This window comes from Scyliorhinus torazame, chromosome 3 (assembly GCF_047496885.1).
Source record: "Scyliorhinus torazame isolate Kashiwa2021f chromosome 3, sScyTor2.1, whole genome shotgun sequence".
Lineage (NCBI taxonomy): Eukaryota > Metazoa > Chordata > Chondrichthyes > Carcharhiniformes > Scyliorhinidae > Scyliorhinus > Scyliorhinus torazame.
The window spans coordinates 156,202,062-156,221,342 of record NC_092709.1 but is presented as its reverse complement, the minus strand read 5'-3'; the positions used below and the strand labels follow the sequence as shown (position 1 = coordinate 156,221,342).

The window sequence follows — 19,281 nt, the reverse complement described above, 5'->3', positions numbered from 1 at the left end:
ATATTTGAACATGGGAGGCATCATGCCAAGTCAGATCCAATCTTTATCTAGTGCACTTCATACCTTCCTTAGCAGCCAAGGACATTGAGAATAATTGCAGTGCCCTTACCATGCATGGCCCAAGCTGAGATCAGTGAATTCAGCACAGACCTGGAATGAAGTTGAAAACCTTCCTGCTCTATGTAACTCAGTTCCTTAATAGGCACTGAATTTACCACATTGCAGTGTTGTCAAGGTGTGGAATGTAGACTCGTACTGTCAAGGGGTGATAGTGGCATAATGGTAATGTCACCGAACTAGTAATCCAGTGGCCCAGGCTAATGTTCTGGGGACACTGGTTCAAATCTCACCAAAGCAGCTGGTGGCATTTAAATTTGGTAATCGCGTCCACAGGCGATCTCCTTCCCATTTTACGCTGGCTTTAAATGCATTTCAAGACTCCCTCTGAAATGGTTTAGCAAGCCACTCAGTACTAACAAACCGCTACAAAGGTTTTTGATTGATTGATTGATTTGATTTGATTTATTGTCACGTACCGAAGGACAGTGAAAAGTATTTTTCTGTGGCCGAGGGAACGTACACAGTACGTACAGTAGTAGACAAAAGAATAATCAACAGAGATCATTGACAAATGGTACATCGACAAACAGTGATTGGTTACAGTGCGGAACAAAGGGCCAGACAAAGCAGACAAAGCAAATACATGAGTAAGAGCTGCATAGGGCATCGTGAATAGTGTTCTTACAGGGAACAGATCAATCCGAGGGGGAGTCATTGAGGAGTCTTGTAGCTGTGGGGAAGAAGCTGTTCCTATGTCTGGATGTGCGAGTCTTCAGACTTCTGTACCTTCTGCCTGATGGAAGGGTCTGAAAGAAGGCAATGCCTGGGTGGGAGGGATCTCTGATAATGCTGTCTGCCTTCCTGAGACAGCGGGAGGTGTATACAGAATCAATGTGGGGGTGGCAACCTGTCACAGAATCATACATTACAGGTAATGTCCCAGACACCATCATCACCATCCCTGGATATGCCTTATCCCACCAGCAGGACAGACCAGTAGAGGTAGTAGCAGGGTGGTATATAGCTGGAAGGGAGTTGCCCTGGGAGTTATCAATATCAGCTCTCGACCCAATGAAGTTTTATGGCATCAGGTTAAACATTAGCAAGGAACCCTCCTGCTGATTACCACATACTGCCACCCTCAGCTGATGAATCAGTACTCCTCCATTTTGAAGACCATCTGGAGATGGCAAGGACACATAATATAATCTGTGTGGGGGACTTCATCAATAGTGGCTTGCTAGCATTACTACTAACTGAGCAGGCTGGGTCCTAAAAGATGTAGTTGCAAGAATGGGTCTTCAGCAGGTGGTGAGGGAACCAACAAGAGGAAAAAACCTACTTGACATTGTCCTCACTGATCTACCTGTTGCAAATGTATCGATCCATTACACGATTGTTAGGAGTGATCACCACACAATCTATGTGGGGACAAAACCATGGGTGCGATTCTCTAGCCTCGTTACATTCTCACTCCAGCGTAACAAGGCCGGTGAATAGTGGGAGAGGCCAAAGACGCGATCTGAGCCAGGTGCCAAACAGTTTACGATGCAACTGGCCCGCTCCCCTAGGCGAAATTGGGATCTTGGGCAGCACGGTGGCGCAGTGGTTAGCACTGCTGCCTCATGGCGTTGAGGTCCCAGGTTCGATCCCGGCTCTGGGTCACTGTCCATGTGGAGTTTGCACATTCTCCCCGTGTTTGAATGGGTTTCACCCCCATATCCCAAAAGATGTGCAGGGTAGGTTGATTGCCCATGCTAAATTGTCCCTTAATTGGTCAAAATAAATTGGGTACTCTAAATTTATTTTAAGAAACATCAAAAAAAAGGAAATTGGGATCTCGCCAAAGCGTATGCGCGAAACCAATTATCACCACTTAAGCCTCATTTCCATATAATTAACGAGAGCGACACCATATCCAACGGCCTCCCATCATTCAGTGGCCTCCCAGCAAGTGCTCACACTGGCGCCAATTAGTATTCCTTTTGAAAAACGTGAACCTGGTGGAAGGGCTTCTGTGGGGAGCCAAGGAAGTGAGTAGCCATCATTGCTCACGGGCAAAGAGACTGGGGGCGCTGGACTTGCCGCCCCAGTGCTCGGTGGGGAGTGGCGTCTCTCCTCAGGGGTGAGTTGCCGTGGGGGGTGGGGAGTTGCCATGGGGAGATGGACAACGGGTCTGGAGTTCATAGAATCATAGAAGTTTACAGCATGGAAACAGGCCCTTTGGCCCAACCAGTCCATGCCGCCCAGTTTTTACCATTAAGCTAGTCCCAGTTGCCCGCACTTGGCCCATAACCCTCTATACCCATCTTACCCATGTAACTATCTAAATGCTTTTTAAAAGACACAATTGTACCCGCCTCTACTACTACCTCTGGCAGCCCATTCCAGACACTCACTACCCTCTGAGTGAAGAAATTGCCCCTCTGGGCCCTTCTGAATCTCTCCCCTCTCACCTTAAACCTATGCCCTCTAGTTTTAGACTCCCCTACCTTTGGGAAAAGATGTTGATTATCTACCTTATCTATGCCCCTCATTATTTTATAGACCTCTATAAGATCACCCCTAAGCCTCCTACGCTCCAGGGAAAAAAGTCCCAGTCTATCCAGCCTCTCCTTTTAACTCAAACCATCAAGTCCCGGCAACATCCTAGTAAATCTTTTCTGCACTCTTTCTAGTTTAATAATATCCTTTCTATAATAGGGTGACCAGAACTGCACACAGTATTCCAAGTGTGGCCGTACCAATGTCTTGTACAACTTCAACAAGACGTCCCAACTCCTGTATTCAATGTTCTGACCAATGAAACCAAGCATGCCGAATGCCTTCTTCACCACCCTGTCCACCTGCGACTCCACCTTCAAGGAGCTATGAACCTGTACTCCTAGATCTCTTTGTTCTATAACTCTCCCCAACGCCATACCATTAACTGAGTAGGTCCTGGCCTGATTCGATCTGCCAAAATGCATCACCTCACATTTATCTAAATTAAACTCCATCTGCCATTCGCGGCCCACTGGCCGAATTGATCAAGATCCCGTTGCAATCCTAGATAACCTTCACTATCCACTGTGCCACCAATCTTGGTGTCATCTGCAAACTTACTAACCATGCCTCCTAAATTCTCATCCAAAGGTTATCCTGCGTTACAGAAGGAAGTGACAGAGACATCACAAAGGTTTTGCGAAAAGGTGTTTAATGTGCTGTACAAACCCCACTCCTGATTGTGCCACCCGCCCCCAAACCCCATCCCCTCTCCCAGTGCCCTCAGTGGTCCTCGACGTGCTTAGCCCTCCTAGCTCTACCACAATGTCTTGCTGTTTCTCAGGATTTTTATCTGAGGTGGAGGCAGCCAGCTGCGTACCTCATCCCGTGGCCTTCGATGCCCCTGACCACAGTCGTGCCACCCTCTCCCGTGTGCTGACTGTGGGACACAACCTTATCAGAGGGGTGGAACTCCGGGGTGCTGGTGGCCACCATCGTCACTCCATGGGATGGGTCTGGTTTAGCACCCAGTGCCCCCTCCTGGTCTGTGCCGATAGGGCCCTGGGGTTCACCCTGGGACAGAGGGACAGCTGGTTCGAGCCCCAGCTGCCCATGCATCTTCTGGCTCTGCCAGCCCTGGCCGTCCCCCATGAACCATAGTTTTGATGTCCTCAGCGATGCTCCTCAGTGACTGGGCCATGCTCTGCAGTGCCTCGGCAATGCTCACCTGCGATTGGGACAATCTCCGCAGCATCTCGGCCATGCCCGTCTGAGAGCGGGACATGTACCGCAGAACCTCATCAAGGTCAGCTTGATACTGGGTGACATCCCCCAGCGAGTCGGACATTCTGCCGAGACCCTCAGCCATGGTCGTCACTGACTGCACGACGCCTTGGCCACCTTCACTCATGGTGCCGACGTCGTGCACCAGGCTCTCCACAGCGGTCGCCACCCCATCATTGTTGGTCTCGGTGCCACGCATTGCCAGCGACATCTCCTGCACCCGTAGCCTCTGGGACTCCTCCTGGCGGCTATGGATTTGCTGCAGTGACTCTGACAACTCCCTCTGAACGCCCAGGTTGGTCCATATCGTCTCCACCAGCTCCGGGTGCCTCTGCACCAAAGGCTCACCATCAGGCTGGGACCCAGCTGGGTCCTGAGATCCAGCAGCCGTCCGACTGCTGTCTCGCCTGGGGGTTCCTGCCTCCACCTGATGTACATTAACAGCAATGTGGTGCTCACCAGATTGTGCCCCAGAAGCCTGTCCGCTAACATTTCCCACCAAGATGCGTGTGTCTGCGCTGGTGGAGGGTGGGGATGACAACTGTGCCGCGACTACGGTTGCATCCTTGGAGCTCCCCTCCAGTGTTCTCCTCGGAGTCAGGGGAGGCGGGCTGCCCGTCGGCTGGAGGACCTGCGGGAGAATGGCCATGTGGTCAGTGGGAGAGATGGGCGAGTCAAACTCGTGTTTGACAGGTCCTCCAGGTGGAGGTTCCTCACCTCTGCGGCATCCGCCAACCGCTGGGTGGCTGACCGATCTGTCCTCAGCCACTCCAGGGCACGCTCCTCGAAGGAGGTGAGGATTCTTATGTCTGGCACCCTCCGCCAGTCTGGGCCTGCACCCGACGATTATGGGAGAGCTTTTCCTGAGGAGAGGCGCATGCGTGGTTCATAGTGGTGGGAGAGGAGGTGTGAAGGCGGGGTTGGGGGGTTTGAGGGGGGAGGGAGGGCTGGGGTCGTATGGGGAGTTGGGGGTGGGAGCTCCCTTGGCAGGGGGGGGGGGGGGGGGGGGAGGGGTCTACTCACTCGTGCTGCTCGTGGCAGCTCCCGCTCGCTACCACACTTAGAATTTTTTTTTGAGAATTGTGGCCCATGTTTTCACATCGAGGATACCCTCCATTGGCACTACCACTGTGCTAAATAGGATAGATTTTGAATAGATCTCGCAACTCAAGTCTGAGTATTCTTGAGACGCTGTGCACAACCTGCAGCAGCAGAATTGTATACAGCCACAATCTGTAACCTCATGGGGGGGCTATCCCTCACTATCATTACTACCAAGCCAGGGGTCAACCTGATTCAATGAAGAGTGCACAAGGTCATGCCAGGAGCAGAACCAGGCATACCGAAAGTGTCAATCTAGTGAGGGTACAACACAGGACTACTTGAATGCCAAACAGAGTAAGCAGCAAATAATAGACAGAGCTAAGCGATTCCACAATAAGTGGATGATCTATTTCTGTCTCCTCTGTAGGTCCCCAGCATCACAGATGTCTTCAGTTAACCAATTCGATTCACTCCACATGATATGAAGAAACAGCTGAAGGCACTGGATACTGCAAAGGCTAGAGGCCCTGACAATATTCTGGAAATAGTCCTGAAGACTTGTGCTCTAGGATTAGCTGCACTCCTAGCCAAGCTGTTCCAGTACAGCTACAACACTGGCATCTACCCAGCAATATGGAAAATTGCCTCACTGTGTCCTGTCCATAAAAAGCAGGGTAGATCCAACTAAGCCAATTACTGCCCCTTCAATCTCCTCGCATTCATTTTTAAAAATCCCTTTATCAGAGTTACAAAGCCAGGGGCGGCATGTGGCGCAGTGGTTAACACTGGGGCTGCGGTGCTGAGGACACGGGTTCGAATCCCGGCCCTGGGTCACTGTCCGTGTGGAGTTTGCACATTCTCCCCATTCTGCGTGGGTTTCACCCCCACACCCAAAGATGTGCAGGTTAGGTGGATTGGCCACACTAAATTGCCCCTTAATTGGAAACAAAAATAATTGGGTACTCTAAATTTATTAAAACAATATCAGAGTTACAAAGCCAGAGCTCAAGAGTGTGGACAGAGACACATCCCTAATCCAGCACCTTGCCTGCACCAAAAAACAATTCGATCCTCACAAGAGAGACATACCATATCCAGGCATTATACCTGACCTCACATACATCCTAGCCAAAAGGCCGAGAAACAATCCTCTCAATCATTAGCTAAATGAAGGCAGGGGTTATTGACAGTGCTATCAAGCAACACTTACTCAGAAATAACTGTGGCTTTCCGTATGTTCATAACTAATCTAAACTTTGAGCAACAAAGAATAGATATTTTTGGAAGCACATCCCATTTAGACTGTTAACTGTAAAGGGTTACATGGAGAAGACGGGGGAATGGTACTTGACACATTGCTCATTTGGAGAGCCAGTGCAGACACGATGGTCAAATGGCATCCTGCGCCGTAACAATTCTGTGAATAACCTGCTCACTGATGCTCAATTTGGGTTCTGCCAGGGCCACTAAGCTCCTGGTCTCATTACAACCTTGGTCCAAACATGGACAAAGACCTGACTCCAGAGGTCAGAGTATTTTGATTGTACTCACTGCTAGCTTCTGCGCACTGATCACTGAGCTCTTAAAAGCACATTTTCCTGTTCTTTCCCTTTTAGTGCTTTTAATAGGCCTTGTGTGTGTGCCTTTTGCATTATCCTTTTTCTACTTGTCTTGATCTTCAGTTACTGCACACCAACATTTCATTCCCTCTCACTTGGAGCATGGGATAATCTGAGGTGTGTATTGCAGTCTCCTGGTCAGTGTAGTACTTTGTTTGGCTAAAAGAAAGCTGTACTTTCTGATGGAGGGACATTTCCTCCCTTCTTGCGATGAGATATTCTCCAACTACATTGTAATCTGTCAGTAGTCCAATTGAGAACTGCCCAAACTTCCCTGGTCACAGCAGACAACTAGATGATCAATTCTGGGATGCCAACTCTCCTGAGTTATGGATTCAGTGCAGTAGCCCTGGGTGAACCTCAAACATGACTGTTTCATTGCATTATATTTTATGAAGCAATTTGGGACAGTTCTCCTGCTGCCTTACACAGAAGTTTAGTAATCTCAAAAGAAAAGTGGAAGATATGGTGTATTCAGGCCTGTTTGAAAACTTAAGAACATTAATTTTGAAGCTGTGGGAAATCTTCCTCTTCAGCATTTTAAGAAAATATTCTATTTTGCTTAACACGCATTTTTGTGTATTTTTTCCCAGGACCTTATTTAACTGGATCGATAAAGAAACCAGACCTACTTCAGGAAGCCTTGTTCAGCTTATTACGACTGGAAGCAAAACTGAACTGATTCCTGCTCAACTTTAAGACTGAATTACTATTGTGAAAGCGCTAACATGGAAATCTATTTTTTTTTTGCGAAGTGCCATTTAGCATGTTCAGTATGAGTTGAATGATACTAGTCTCAGTTTGGTGGGTGGCGGGGTGGAGTTTGCAGGGGGAGGTGAGAAATCAAATACTTGATTGCAACATTACAATTTACAGTTTACTAGTTCCTGTATGTTGCCAGTTTCTCTATTTAATTATTTGGACTCCACTTTGCCACTTTACTTTTCCTTTTAATGTTTTTTCTTTTACTTTATCTCTTTTTACTATACAATGCGTCCACAGAGTTATTTGACTCTCGAATAGTTAGCAGAAGGTTTGGGGAAGATACTTTGGTGAAGATGTTCTTTCATTATTTTTTAAAAATTGTTTCCTCTTTCTGGGGAAATGCCCCCCCCATTCCCTTTTTGTGCCCCAGACCAGCAAATTGAGATAAATAACTTGTGTGGGGAAACTGAGGAGGAATCCATTCTAATTACATGGGAAGATCATTAAAAAAAAATAAAAACTTACAAAAGTGTAATTCAGTGCGAAAATAAAAAGGAAACATTTTTTGCACCAGTCATTATGAGGCATTATGTCAGGTGGTGATGCATTTTCTTTAAAAAAATTCTTAAGTGCTCTAGTTTTGTCTGCTTGTATAACTATACATGAGTGCTCTGATGTATGACAGAACCAATACAAACATCATACTGCTTTACACACATGTATTTTTGTACCTTGTTGCCATGAGCAAGCACCTTGACTCTTAATGTGTTGTGTAAAATGGAGTTATTAAGATCATTGGCATTTGTATTTGAGCCTTGTAACACTGCCATAAGTAAAATGAACTATTTCCTTCTTTATTCCGTTTTCAATGTGGTGAAGATATTTTCGGGGTTTTATGAGACATGTCTGAGACCATTGCACTGATTCAACAGAACTACCAGTCCCAAAGATGATGGGCTGGATTCTCCGTTTCTCAGGCTAAGTGTTGACAGCCAGGGGAGGATGTGTGGCGTTTTACACCAGAAAAATAGTCGCAACACCTGCACCGATTCAGTTGCTTTTAATGGGCTAGCACCAGCGCCACGTGGAGCGCAATTAATTCCAGGAAAAACGGGGCTGGATTTGTCGGGTCCATGAGGCTCGCCCCCTGACCGCATTCCACCACTCATGAGGTTCACATGCCAATAAGATGGCTGAAAGGAGACCAGCACCACGGTTCAGGGACGCTGAGGTGGAGATCCTCCTGGATGCCGTGGAGGAGAGAAGGATGATCCTGTGCCCCGGCCTGGGAGAGAGACGCCGCCATTCGCCATTCCTGGGTGCAGGGGGCAGAGGCGGTCAGCACCATGGGCAACATCACCCAGACTGGCATGCAGTGCCGCGAGAAAGTCCACAACCTCCTCAGGGTGAGTTGGCTGTTCCATGACCCTGATACTAACCCCCCCCCCCAATCCCCCCAGGGGACGGCTGAACCCCCACGTCCCACATGCCAGCACCTGTTCCATGGCCAGGTGCCTTGGATACTGAGGCCACCATCAACTCAACCCCTAGGCTCCATGCGTCGGACTGTCTAACGGTGTCGTATGTGTTTTCTCCCCCCCCCCCTCCCCAGGAGGAGGCCGTGCACAACCGCCGGGAGCGGCAGAAGACCGGTGGGGGACCACCAGAACTGCGGCCCCATACCATGCCCGAACAGAGGGCCCTGAATGAGGTCGCTCGCCGGGGTGGAATGCGGTCAGGGGGCGAGCAAGTGAGATCCTGCCGAGTTGCCCATGACGTGTGTCGAGGCCTCACCCCCACAGCACCCCCACACCACCAACACCCCCCCCCCCCCCCCCCAGCCTTCTGTCTAATCCTACATGTCGTCTTGTGTCTTACAGGACCTGCCGGAGATGGGGCGGGTCCATCCAGTGTCCCCCCTCCCCAGCCAGTGCCAGAGCCGGTGCCCCCCAGACAGCCGAGCACTGACGGGGAGAGCAGCCCGAACACCGCCCTCCGCCCGAGACTCAGGACACCCCAGAGCTCGGGTGAAGGAGGACACTTGACTTTCCGTCACAGCTGTCTCCTACACCCTCCACCATGGGTAGCACGGTATCACAGTGGTTAGCACAGTTGCTTCACAGCTCCAGGGTCCCAGGTTCGATTCCCCGCTGGGTCACTGTCTGTGCGGAGTCTGCACATCCTCCCCGTGTGTGCGTGGGTTTCCTCCAGGTGCTCCGGTTTTCTCCCACAGTCCAAAGATGTGCAGGGTAGGTGGATTGGCCATGATAAATTGCCCTTGGTGTCCAAAAACAAAAAGGTTAGGTGGGGTTGCGGGGATAGGGTGGAGGTATGGGCTTGGGTAGGTGCTCTTTCCAAGGGCCATTGCCGACTTGTTGGGCCGAATGACCTCCTGAACTGTAAATCCAATGATCTCAGGACACCCCAGACTATCACCTCGGGTGGGCACAGTAGTGAAGAGGTTTTTGGGACACTATCTGGTGCACAACACACATCTCATCCAGTACAGCAGGTGGAGGTAGGAGCAGCCGAGGGGCCGGACAGTCGCAGGGCAGGCTGGCCCAGGAACCAACGGCTGTGCAGATGGGTCCCAGGCTTCTGGAACATCCAGTCCCAACTACAGTGCAAATGCAGTCAGAGAGCCGGGGACTACAAGAGGGGATGATGGTGAGCACCCAGCAGCTGCAGGTGGAGGAGTCCAACCGCGTGCAGGAGCAGGGTATGGTGACGGCCATGCAAGCCACCGAGACCAACACCGCACAGGTGGCGTCCACGGTGAAGGCATTAGGGGGTGAAGGTATTGGCTATGGATCAGCATGTCCAAGGCCTGGGGCATTCTGTGCAAGCAGTGGCTGAGACCTAGGACAGGGCTGCCCTCTCACCGGCACCTGGACATCGCAGCGGCGCTCCTCAGCATAGCCCAGTCACAGCAGGCCATGGCTGGGAATGTTGGCAGCATTGCCCAGGCGCTGGCTGGCGTTCCGCAGGCACTGAGTGAGGTGACCCAGTCCCAGAGGGAGGTGGCCCAGTCCCAGAGGGAGGTGGCCCAGTCACTGGCTGATGTGGCACAGATCCAGAGGGTGGTGGCACAGTTGCAGCGTGATGTGGTGCAACCCCAGGCGGATATGGTCCACTCCCTGTGCTCCATGGCCGCGAGCATGCAGATCCAGATCGAGACCAGAGCGGGCCTCCAGGTCTGGCAGCGACAGGAGGTGGGGGAGCCACAGGGGAAGGTTCCACTCGTACCCCAGTCCCGTGGAGTCGCCCGAGGGAGGAGGAGGTGATGGGGTCTGTGCCGATGACTCCCCGCACTCCTGTCCTTGGTGAATCTGGTGGGCAGCGGGCAGAACAGGATGGCACCATGCCACCCGGGATACCCGAGCAGCGGCCGTGCCCCTCCAGGCCAGGTCACCCCAGGAGACGTGCACTAATGGGGACCCGTGTTGCAGGGCAAGAATCACAGCAGGCTGCGTCCTCTCCTGCTGTACCATCTGGGGAACCACCTGGGCGTACCATTAGTGCCCGTGAGTCCAGAAGGTTATTCACCAGTTAGATTGGCACGGGTACAGGGCACAGTTTAATTATAGGAACTAGGGCACAGACTGTATATATTTGTTCACAATAAACACCCGTTACAACCTGCTTCGGTGCTCTGGTGGGGGCGGGCTGGCCAGGGGGAGGACGGTCCTCCCCCCTCTCTCTCTCTCTCTTCCCCCCACACCCCCATGCCCCCACCGCCGCTGTCATGATATACAGGCGCACACACACACACACATAATGATATACAGACAAGCAGCTAATGGACACAGAGAACAGGACATGACCAATAAGCAGGCCGAACACTCTGGGGTGGGATCTGACTATAAAAGACACGAGGCACTCACACTCCACCTCTTTCCACTGATGAACATCTAGAGAGTCAGTCAAGGGTGTTGTTACAATCTCACACCTCCACCACGTGGTTAAGAGCTAGTCTGGTTCAGTCAGACAGAGTAACCACGCTTAAGTTAGCAGAGAATCGAACTCACAGAGAACTGTGCTATTAGTTCAATAACTTCAAGGTCTGGAGTATCTTTCTGATCTAATCTGCATCCAGTTGCAGCCAGTGTTAAACCAGTATACCGAACACGACAGTCCCTAGCACCGGACCGTGTGTTGGAACGGCCAGCACGCATGCAGGGATCACACAGGTGGAAGGTGCTACTGTGGACATAAGTCAGACGTCATACGATATGTAACACGGAGCTCATCGCAGAGCAGGTTGTCATCATCCTCTATCCCATGGACCAGACCCGCTGCTACTGCCAACCCAGGACCCCTAGCTCCGAGCGCCGCAGGTATGTATAACGGAGGGGTGTGCAAGCGGGCAGTTTAGCGGGATGAGAAGTGAGGGGGTTTGGGGTTGGGATGTGGTATCCGTGCCCCTGGCCAGCCACCCCGCCCCTCCCCCACCCCACCCCTTCCCTCCTAATTATCGAACCTGGAGGCGATCAGAGCGTCCTGTGCACATTGGCCAGGGCCCCATGTCCTGCTCATCCTCTCCCGCATCCTCCTCATAGGATGAGTCCTGCCCTTCCACCTCATCCTTCTCCAGCACGTCGTCCCTCTGCTGTGCAATGTTGTGGAGGATGCAGTAGGGCGACCCTCTCAGGATCATACTGGAGGGTTTCTCCACAACGGTCCAGGTACCTGAACTACACCTTCAGGATGCCGAAGCAACGCTCGACCACACTCCTGGTACTGTATGGGCGTCGTTGTAGCGGGTCTCTGCGTCTGTCTGTGGCCTCCGGATAGGTGGTCATGAGCCACAGCCGCTGCTGGTATCCCCTGTCACTCAGGGGCCAACCCCTCAGCTAGGAGGGGACCCCCCATCCCCGCTCCCCCAGCCCTGGCAGGGGCCCTCCCACCCTAGTCAGCATAGCCAGTGTCTGGGCCGGCAGCCCGCAGTCACTCCATTCCGTTTCATACCTCCTCTCTCGCTCAGCAGTCACGCTGCCAGGTTCACGATTTTCGAGACCACAAGTGAACGACGCTGCCAGGAACTCATCGGAGGCGGTGAATCGCGGAGGCCCCGGAGAAAAGCGGGCCAGACCTGCTAATGATATGCCAGCGCTGTGGGCAACACATTAACAGCAATTTCGGGGTGCTGGAGCATCCCGATTTGGTGTCAAACCGCGATTTTGGCGTCGGCTATTCTCCACCGAATCACGCTTTGCGATTTTGGTGTTGGCGGAGAATCCTGCCCGATGTATGTTACCTGCTCTGTTCATGCTTCCCTAACCTCTAAAGTTAGAGGTGAAACATTTTCCTTAGTGTATTGCATATACAGGACAAGATTCTCCGGCCTCCCTGTGGCATGCTTCTTGGCGGTGGGAGGTAGCTTGCTGTTGGCCAGCAACGAGATCTTCTGGTCTCTCCGCTGTCAACAGATTTGCCATTGAATCCATCCCAGGCCTGTGAGAAATCCGTGGTGGGAGTGCACCATTGGTGGGACCAGAAGGCTCTGCCGGCAAAAACAGCCAGAAGATCTCACCCACAGTTTCTAATGGTTGACAACATGCAAAGAAAGGCCAGTCTAAATTCCACATTTGCTGTCTAACTCTCTGTGGCTCTGTATTTTTGGGCTCTTTACAGCCATTCTTTAAGGATAACCTTTGTTTGTGGTATTTTCTCCCTTTCCACTTCCCTATTTCTTGAGTTTTCTTGCCCTGAACACCATCCCTGGTGTGGATGACCAGGAGGGGACTTATTTTCAGGTCTCTGCCAGCACCCTGTCTTGACGTCCTGCCATGGGTACACGAGTACTAGTTCTCCCACCAGGAAATTACCATTTTTATTGTGAGGAAAATCTATTTTGTGTGCGTTTTACAGGTAGAAGCTGAAATATGTTTGAAGGACAGATACAGGCACGTAGCGCTCAGCAGGATACTGTATGAGGTTGGGAGTCCACCAAGTGGAGTATGAAAGGACTACAGCCACTTCTCGCCACTTTTGTCCAAAGAACAGGGAGCAGACTCTCCTCCCATTGGGAGCCCTATTCATTTCTGTTCGTGTCATATGTGAACCAACAACTGAACGATAGACTGAAGCATGAAACTTGCATTTACATCGAGCCTTTAATGTAATAAAATGGCTTGAGGTGCTTCATAGTCGCATTGTCGAATAAAATTTGGTACTGAATTGGAGATATTCTGAAGGCAGGCTCTTCTTGTGCAGGGTCCTCCCTGAGCAGGCCCGTGCCTCCAGCCTCTGTACATCTGCAAAGGATTCTGCGGCCATGTGGATAGCGAATATTCCTGGCTGTATTGTGAAATTCATTGATTGCAAGGGGGTGGAGAAAGAGAAGACATGTTAGCAAGGTGAGTACTCCCTTGCCAATCCAGATCCAAAGACTATATTGTGACCCTGAGTTGCATATCTATTCCATCCTCCACATGTCCCCCAAACCCACGCCACCCTTCAGCTTTCCACACTGCATCCCTCTCCCCATTGGGCCTGTGACGTGGGGAGCCTCTATCCTCACCACCCATCCCGGTCAACAGGGGTACTTGTGGCTGCCACAACCCATGTCAGCGATAGACTCTGCAGCCCCTGTCCTGTCTCCCCAGTGGGATCTATTGTGGGTGTCCTCATTGGATGGGCTGTGTGATGTGGGTCCAGGGTGTGACAACCTGACCGGGGGCAGGATGCATGGGAGCAGGGGTGAAGTGGACAGGCAGGGCTTGGATATAGCTAGTGGTCCTGCAAAGTGGGCTAGCTGATGGTGTCATGGGTGAGGCCTCTGCCCTGAGAGGGACAATGTGTGAGGGAGAATGCCAAAGGCCACAATGCATGTGTCCTTTGTTAGAGGTAAGCTCTGCTATTTCCCTGCTGTGGAGCTGTGCTTCTGATGAGTGCACTGAGGAGTGGCAGCAGCTGGTGAACCACTGATTGAGCTGTCTGCACCTATCCCATTAGTAGATCATATGGGATCTGGGGTTTCCAGAGGGGGGGTCTGGGTGTGCTCCCAAATGATCAGAGGCTTTGTGAACACAGTGAGCAGTCAGATTCATGAACAGCCAGGGTACTATAACTTGTACGAAATGGGTGCATTTAAAACACAGAGCCAGGCCACCCTGATCCCGAGGGGGGACACCCTGAATCCATGGAACTGTCGGTCAGATGCTCCCCGCTATACCCCTCGGCCCTGGCAACCCAATCCCAGCTAGCGGCACAATTTTTAACAGTTTTTAAAACTTTAGTTACCTTCTCGCTCCCTCTGAGCAGTCTGATGCGACCATCAATTCACTCGAGAGGGGAGTAGAAGTAAACTGTGGCTTTAATCAACTTAGAACAGTGCCTGCCTGCGACTGATCCAATACTGAGAACCACCTGCAGGTCGACTGCTCTTTATATCTACCTTCAAGGGGAGGAGCCTTGGGCGGAGCCCATTCAGGCTCCAACATGTTCCCCTATGGATAATGCCATACAATGGCCCACAGGAGGAGCCCACAAGGGCAACAGCAGAGCACAGATACAAATACAAGGGCAACAGCACAGATACAAATACAATGGTGGATTATTGGCATAATACATTCACCACATTCACCCCCTGTTAAAAAAATGAAGTCCGGCGGGGGTGACAGGTTCATACGTTGTTGCTGGCCCGGGTGTCGAGCTCGTCTGTGCTGGCATCGGTAGTGAGGGCGCCGGTGCGGGTACAGACGTGGACTCCGGGAGCGTCTCTTCTGGAGCTTCATTCCTATGGATCGGTGAAGGAGGGATGGTGGGCGGGAAGGAGCATGGGAGTCATATAGGGGCGGGGGCGCAGGTCATGGTAGGTTGGGCAGGATATGGTGGGGGGGCGGTGGTGGTGGTGGAACCGACGGGCGCCGATCGGGGTGTTCGATATAAGCGTACTGGGGTTGGAGTGTAGGAGCGGGACCCTCTCTACCAGAGGATCGGACTTATGGCTCCTGACGTGTTTTCTGAGTCGGACTGGCCCTGGTGTCTTCAGCCAGGACGGAAGCGAGGCCCCTGAGGTGGATCTCCTAGGGAAAACAAATAGGCGGTCATGAGGGGTCTCATTTGTGGCCGTGCAAAGTAGGGACCTAATAGAGTGCAGCGCCTTGGGGAGGACCTCCTGCCAGTGAGAAACTGGGAGATTCCTGGACTTCAGGATCAGTAGGACGGTCTGCCAGTCCGTCGCATTCTCCCTCCATCTGCCCGTTTCCCTGGGGTTATAACTGAGCAGGTACTGACGCAGTTCGTCGCTCAAGAACGATGAGCCCCGGTCACTGTGGACATAATTGGGGAAACCAAACAGGGTGAAGACACTATGTAGGGCTTTAATAACGGTGGACGTGGTCAGGTCGGGGCAGGGGATGGCAAACGGGAAGCGGGAGAACTCATTAATAATGTTGAGGAAATATGTATTGCGGTTATTGGAAGGGAGGGGCCCTTTAAAATCGATACCGAGGCGCTCAAAGGGCCGGGATGCTGTCGAAGCCAGGTATTTCAAATACAACTAGTATAGGTAAAAGATAGCTGTTTTTAGTACTCATTTTTAAAAATGAGAATTTCAGCACACATAAATTCAGGACTTCAATATGATACATGAAACAGCATAAAATTCCATGATAAGATTATAGCAGCACAGTTGCAAGACAATTTGACACTGCTTGTGCTAATTGTCAAGGCCAAGGACCGAGTTCCATGGCAACTAGGTGGCAAGAATCCAATGCAGTTTGTAAGAGCATTGAATCATATAGATATTCTCGATATGAAGTCTCAATTGTTACATTAGCCAAGCCAGCTAAAAGATTAGCAAAATATCACATTCCATAACATGTAGACATGAAACAATTAAAAAGCTAATGTTGCACATTGAAGATGGATGGCTTGCCATCAAATCAAATGTGTTTGAGTCTAACCCAAACCAATTAGGATTATATTGGGGTGTAATTAGACGACTTAAGACAGATATGAAAGTGTATAACTGAAAAGTTTCCACCCGCCATTTTAGAATGTTGTCTGTAGTGTATTGTCTTTGGGGTGTGTTGTGCTGTGTTGTCTCGTGTGTTGTGGAGATGTCTTTTGGTGTTGTCTTTGATTCTGTCAGTTTGTCTTTTTGTTAGTTTAGTCAGTTTTGTCCTTAATAGTCTCCATTTTAGGTTAATGTCTTTTGGGGGTTCTGTCAGCCTGTCAGTCTACCAGTCTGTGTCAGTGATGTTAGTCCACTTTTGACTTTGAGTTTGAGTTTAGCTGAAGATTAGCTTTCTCTCTCTCTTCATGTTTCATTGCCAGACTTTGACCTTTTAAAAGTTACTTTCGAGCTGTCTGCCTAAGCAAAGAAAGATAATGTCTGTAATTCTCTGAAAGCTTCGAATTGTCTACGAATTGCCCTTTAAATGACTTTCAAATTGTAATCAAGCGACTACAAATAAAACAATTCTTTTTGGCACCTGAGGAGTTTATACTGCAAATTTCTGCTGAGTTCCAGTATTCGCAAAGTGCTACTGATAACCGAATAGCAGAGATGATATAAATTCCTTCAACTATACACAGTCGAATAATACAAGGAATCGAACAACTTAACACAGTCTACAAATATTACAAATCTTACAACTTGTCGTATTGCTCCAGGACTTGATTCATCAACTAAGCTTCCCCCAAACTTGGCGTAGTTCGACAGGTTAAGATCCCATAAATTAAAGATTCCTTCATTTTGGCGAGTCAGGCAGGAGGGGGGAGTACTGAGGACGACCTTCGGAGGCCCAGGTGACGACGGAAAGCTTCGAAGATAATCGGAGGAGGTCGGGAACCTTCGGGAAGCTTTGGAGATAATCGGAGGAGGCCCAGAAGACAGCCGGAACCCACGGCTAGACTGGGGTAAGAAACATCTTTTTCACCCATTAAAAGTCTTAAAGCCGCATCAATCAGTACTTCGACCCTTGAAAAGAACATTTTTTATAGACTGTGTTAAATAAATCAAGTGCCAGTCGGTTAGACTATCATAGACGTGACTGGAAGATGAGTCACTGCAGTAACTAAAATAAAACGGCAGTCAGCGATCAAGAAAAGTTATGGCTGACCCAAATCAAAGTGTAGATTCAGAGCCTTTAGCAGGCAGAAAATTACTCCCCAATACATCCAAGGGGGGTGCTGGAATACCAGATGTTTCTGTTGAAGATATGTTGGGGGATTGTCGATCTTTCACTCGTAGACATTTTAACCTATGTGAAACCTCAAAAAAAATTGAATCAAAGTATGATATCCCCAGAGGACAGTGGTCCTTTAATAATATCAAGAGAGCATGGGGAAAATGCACACGATTACACGGTGCAGAACGTGTAAAATGGTCCCTGGTAATTACGGGACAGATACACAGTCAGCAAGAGATCATTGTTAAAAATAAAAGTGATCATCAGCTTCAGTCCACTAAAGACCAACTAAGTGCAGTTCTTGAAGATTTGCAAGATGCAAAACCCAAACTTGAGCATTATGATGAAATTAGAACAGATTTGCAAAATAAAACCTCTGAACTCCAGCAGTTATCTGTTCAAATCGGAGAATTTCAAAATCAAGTTTTTAAAGTGGAGTCAAAATACCAACAGTTGCAATTAATACTGAACGAAGTGATGATGAGTATAGGTCTACTAAAAGGCAACTAATTGCAGTTGTTGAAGAATTGCAAGATGCAAAATCCAAACTTGAAACAGATTTGCAAGATGCAAAATGCAAACATGAGCATTCTGATGAAATTAAAACAGGTTTGCAAGTTGCAAAATCCAAACTTGAGCATTATGATGAAATTAAAACAGAATTGCAAATTGCAAAATCCAAACTTGAGCATTATGATGAAATTAAAACAGAATTGCAAGATGCAAAATCCAAACTTGAAACAGAATTGCAAGATGCAAAATCCAAACTTGAGCATTCTGATGAAATTAAAACAGGTTTGCAAGTTGCAAAATCCAAACTTGAGCATTATGATGAAATTAAAACAGAATTGCAAGTTGCAAAATCCAAACTTGAGCATTCTGATGAAATTAAAACAGGTTTGCAAGTTGCAAAATCCAAACTTGAGCATTATGATGAAATTAAAACAGAATTGCAAGTTGCAAAATCCAAACTTGAGCATTATGATGAAATTAAAACAGAATTGCAAGATGCAAAATCCAAACTTGAAACAGAATTGCAAGATGCAAAGTCCAAACTTGAGCATTATGATGAAATTAAAACAGATTTACAAGATGCAAAATCCAAACTTGAAACAGAATTGCAAGTTGCAAAATCCAAACTTGAGCATTATGATGAAATTAAAACAGATTTACGAGTTGCAAAATCCAAACTTGAGCATTATGATGAAATTAAAACAGATTTGCAAAACAAAACCTCTGAACTCCAGCAGTTATCTTTTCAAATAACAGAATTCCGAAATCAAGTCTTTGAAGTGGAGTCAAAATACCGTCAATTGCAATTAAAAACTGAGCGAATTGAACTTGAAAATTGCAAGTTAGTGAAAGAAAGATGTGTTTTAGAAAGAAATATAAACAGCGTGACTGAACACTGCAATTCTTTGACAAACATGCTTTCTGTGCAAAAGATTGAACAAACTCAGAAAGCAGTCCAAGCCACCCACCTAGTGGCACAATCGGCAATTGCACAGCCGAGATCAATTGTTAAAATAAATCATTTTCTCTGTCGGATGAATCAGACGAAGATAGTGTTCCTACAATACAAAATACTAAAGCAATTCAACTAGCCCCTTTAAAACACAAACGAGTTAGAGTTGGAAGCAAAAAAATAGAAGAAGATGGTGAAACTATCACTAGAAACATATTTGACCACCAATGGGTTCATGAATAAATTGATCCTTCTAAAATTGACGAATGGTCCAAGGGTCTTCCACACCCTAAAAAGGGTGGTAAGACCACATGGGATGGAATTCACAGATTACAAGCCATTTACAGTCTCCACCCATTTGATGGAGTACAAATTCTGACTATCATGCTAGGTACTCGTATAAGTTCAACCCTTAGAAATGAAGTGGAAGTTGCCCTTGGAGACGATTTGCAAAATTTAGAAGCTGGTTGGCTAACAA

At 48.9% G+C, this 19,281-nt stretch overlaps 1 protein-coding gene and 1 long non-coding RNA gene across 2 annotated transcripts in view; one reads left to right on the top strand and one right to left on the bottom strand.

Annotated features, from left to right (window-relative positions):
* LOC140408771 (dihydropteridine reductase-like) overlaps positions 1–8,053 on the top strand; it is a 31,839-nt gene extending 23,786 nt beyond the window's left edge. The window contains exon 7 of the mRNA XM_072496438.1: positions 7,085–8,053. Coding sequence (XP_072352539.1) covers positions 7,085–7,190 — 106 coding nt within the window. The 3' untranslated portion in view covers positions 7,191–8,053. The remainder of the gene's footprint in view (positions 1–7,084) is intronic.
* Positions 8,054–13,298: 5,245 nt separating this feature from the next.
* Positions 13,299–16,943, bottom strand: LOC140409547 (uncharacterized). The gene is made up of 2 exons (XR_011940386.1): positions 16,801–16,943; positions 13,299–13,496 (listed from the first exon to the last, which is right to left on the bottom strand). It is a non-coding gene; the product is annotated as an uncharacterized lncRNA (long non-coding RNA).
* Positions 16,944–19,281: the final 2,338 nt, after the last annotated feature.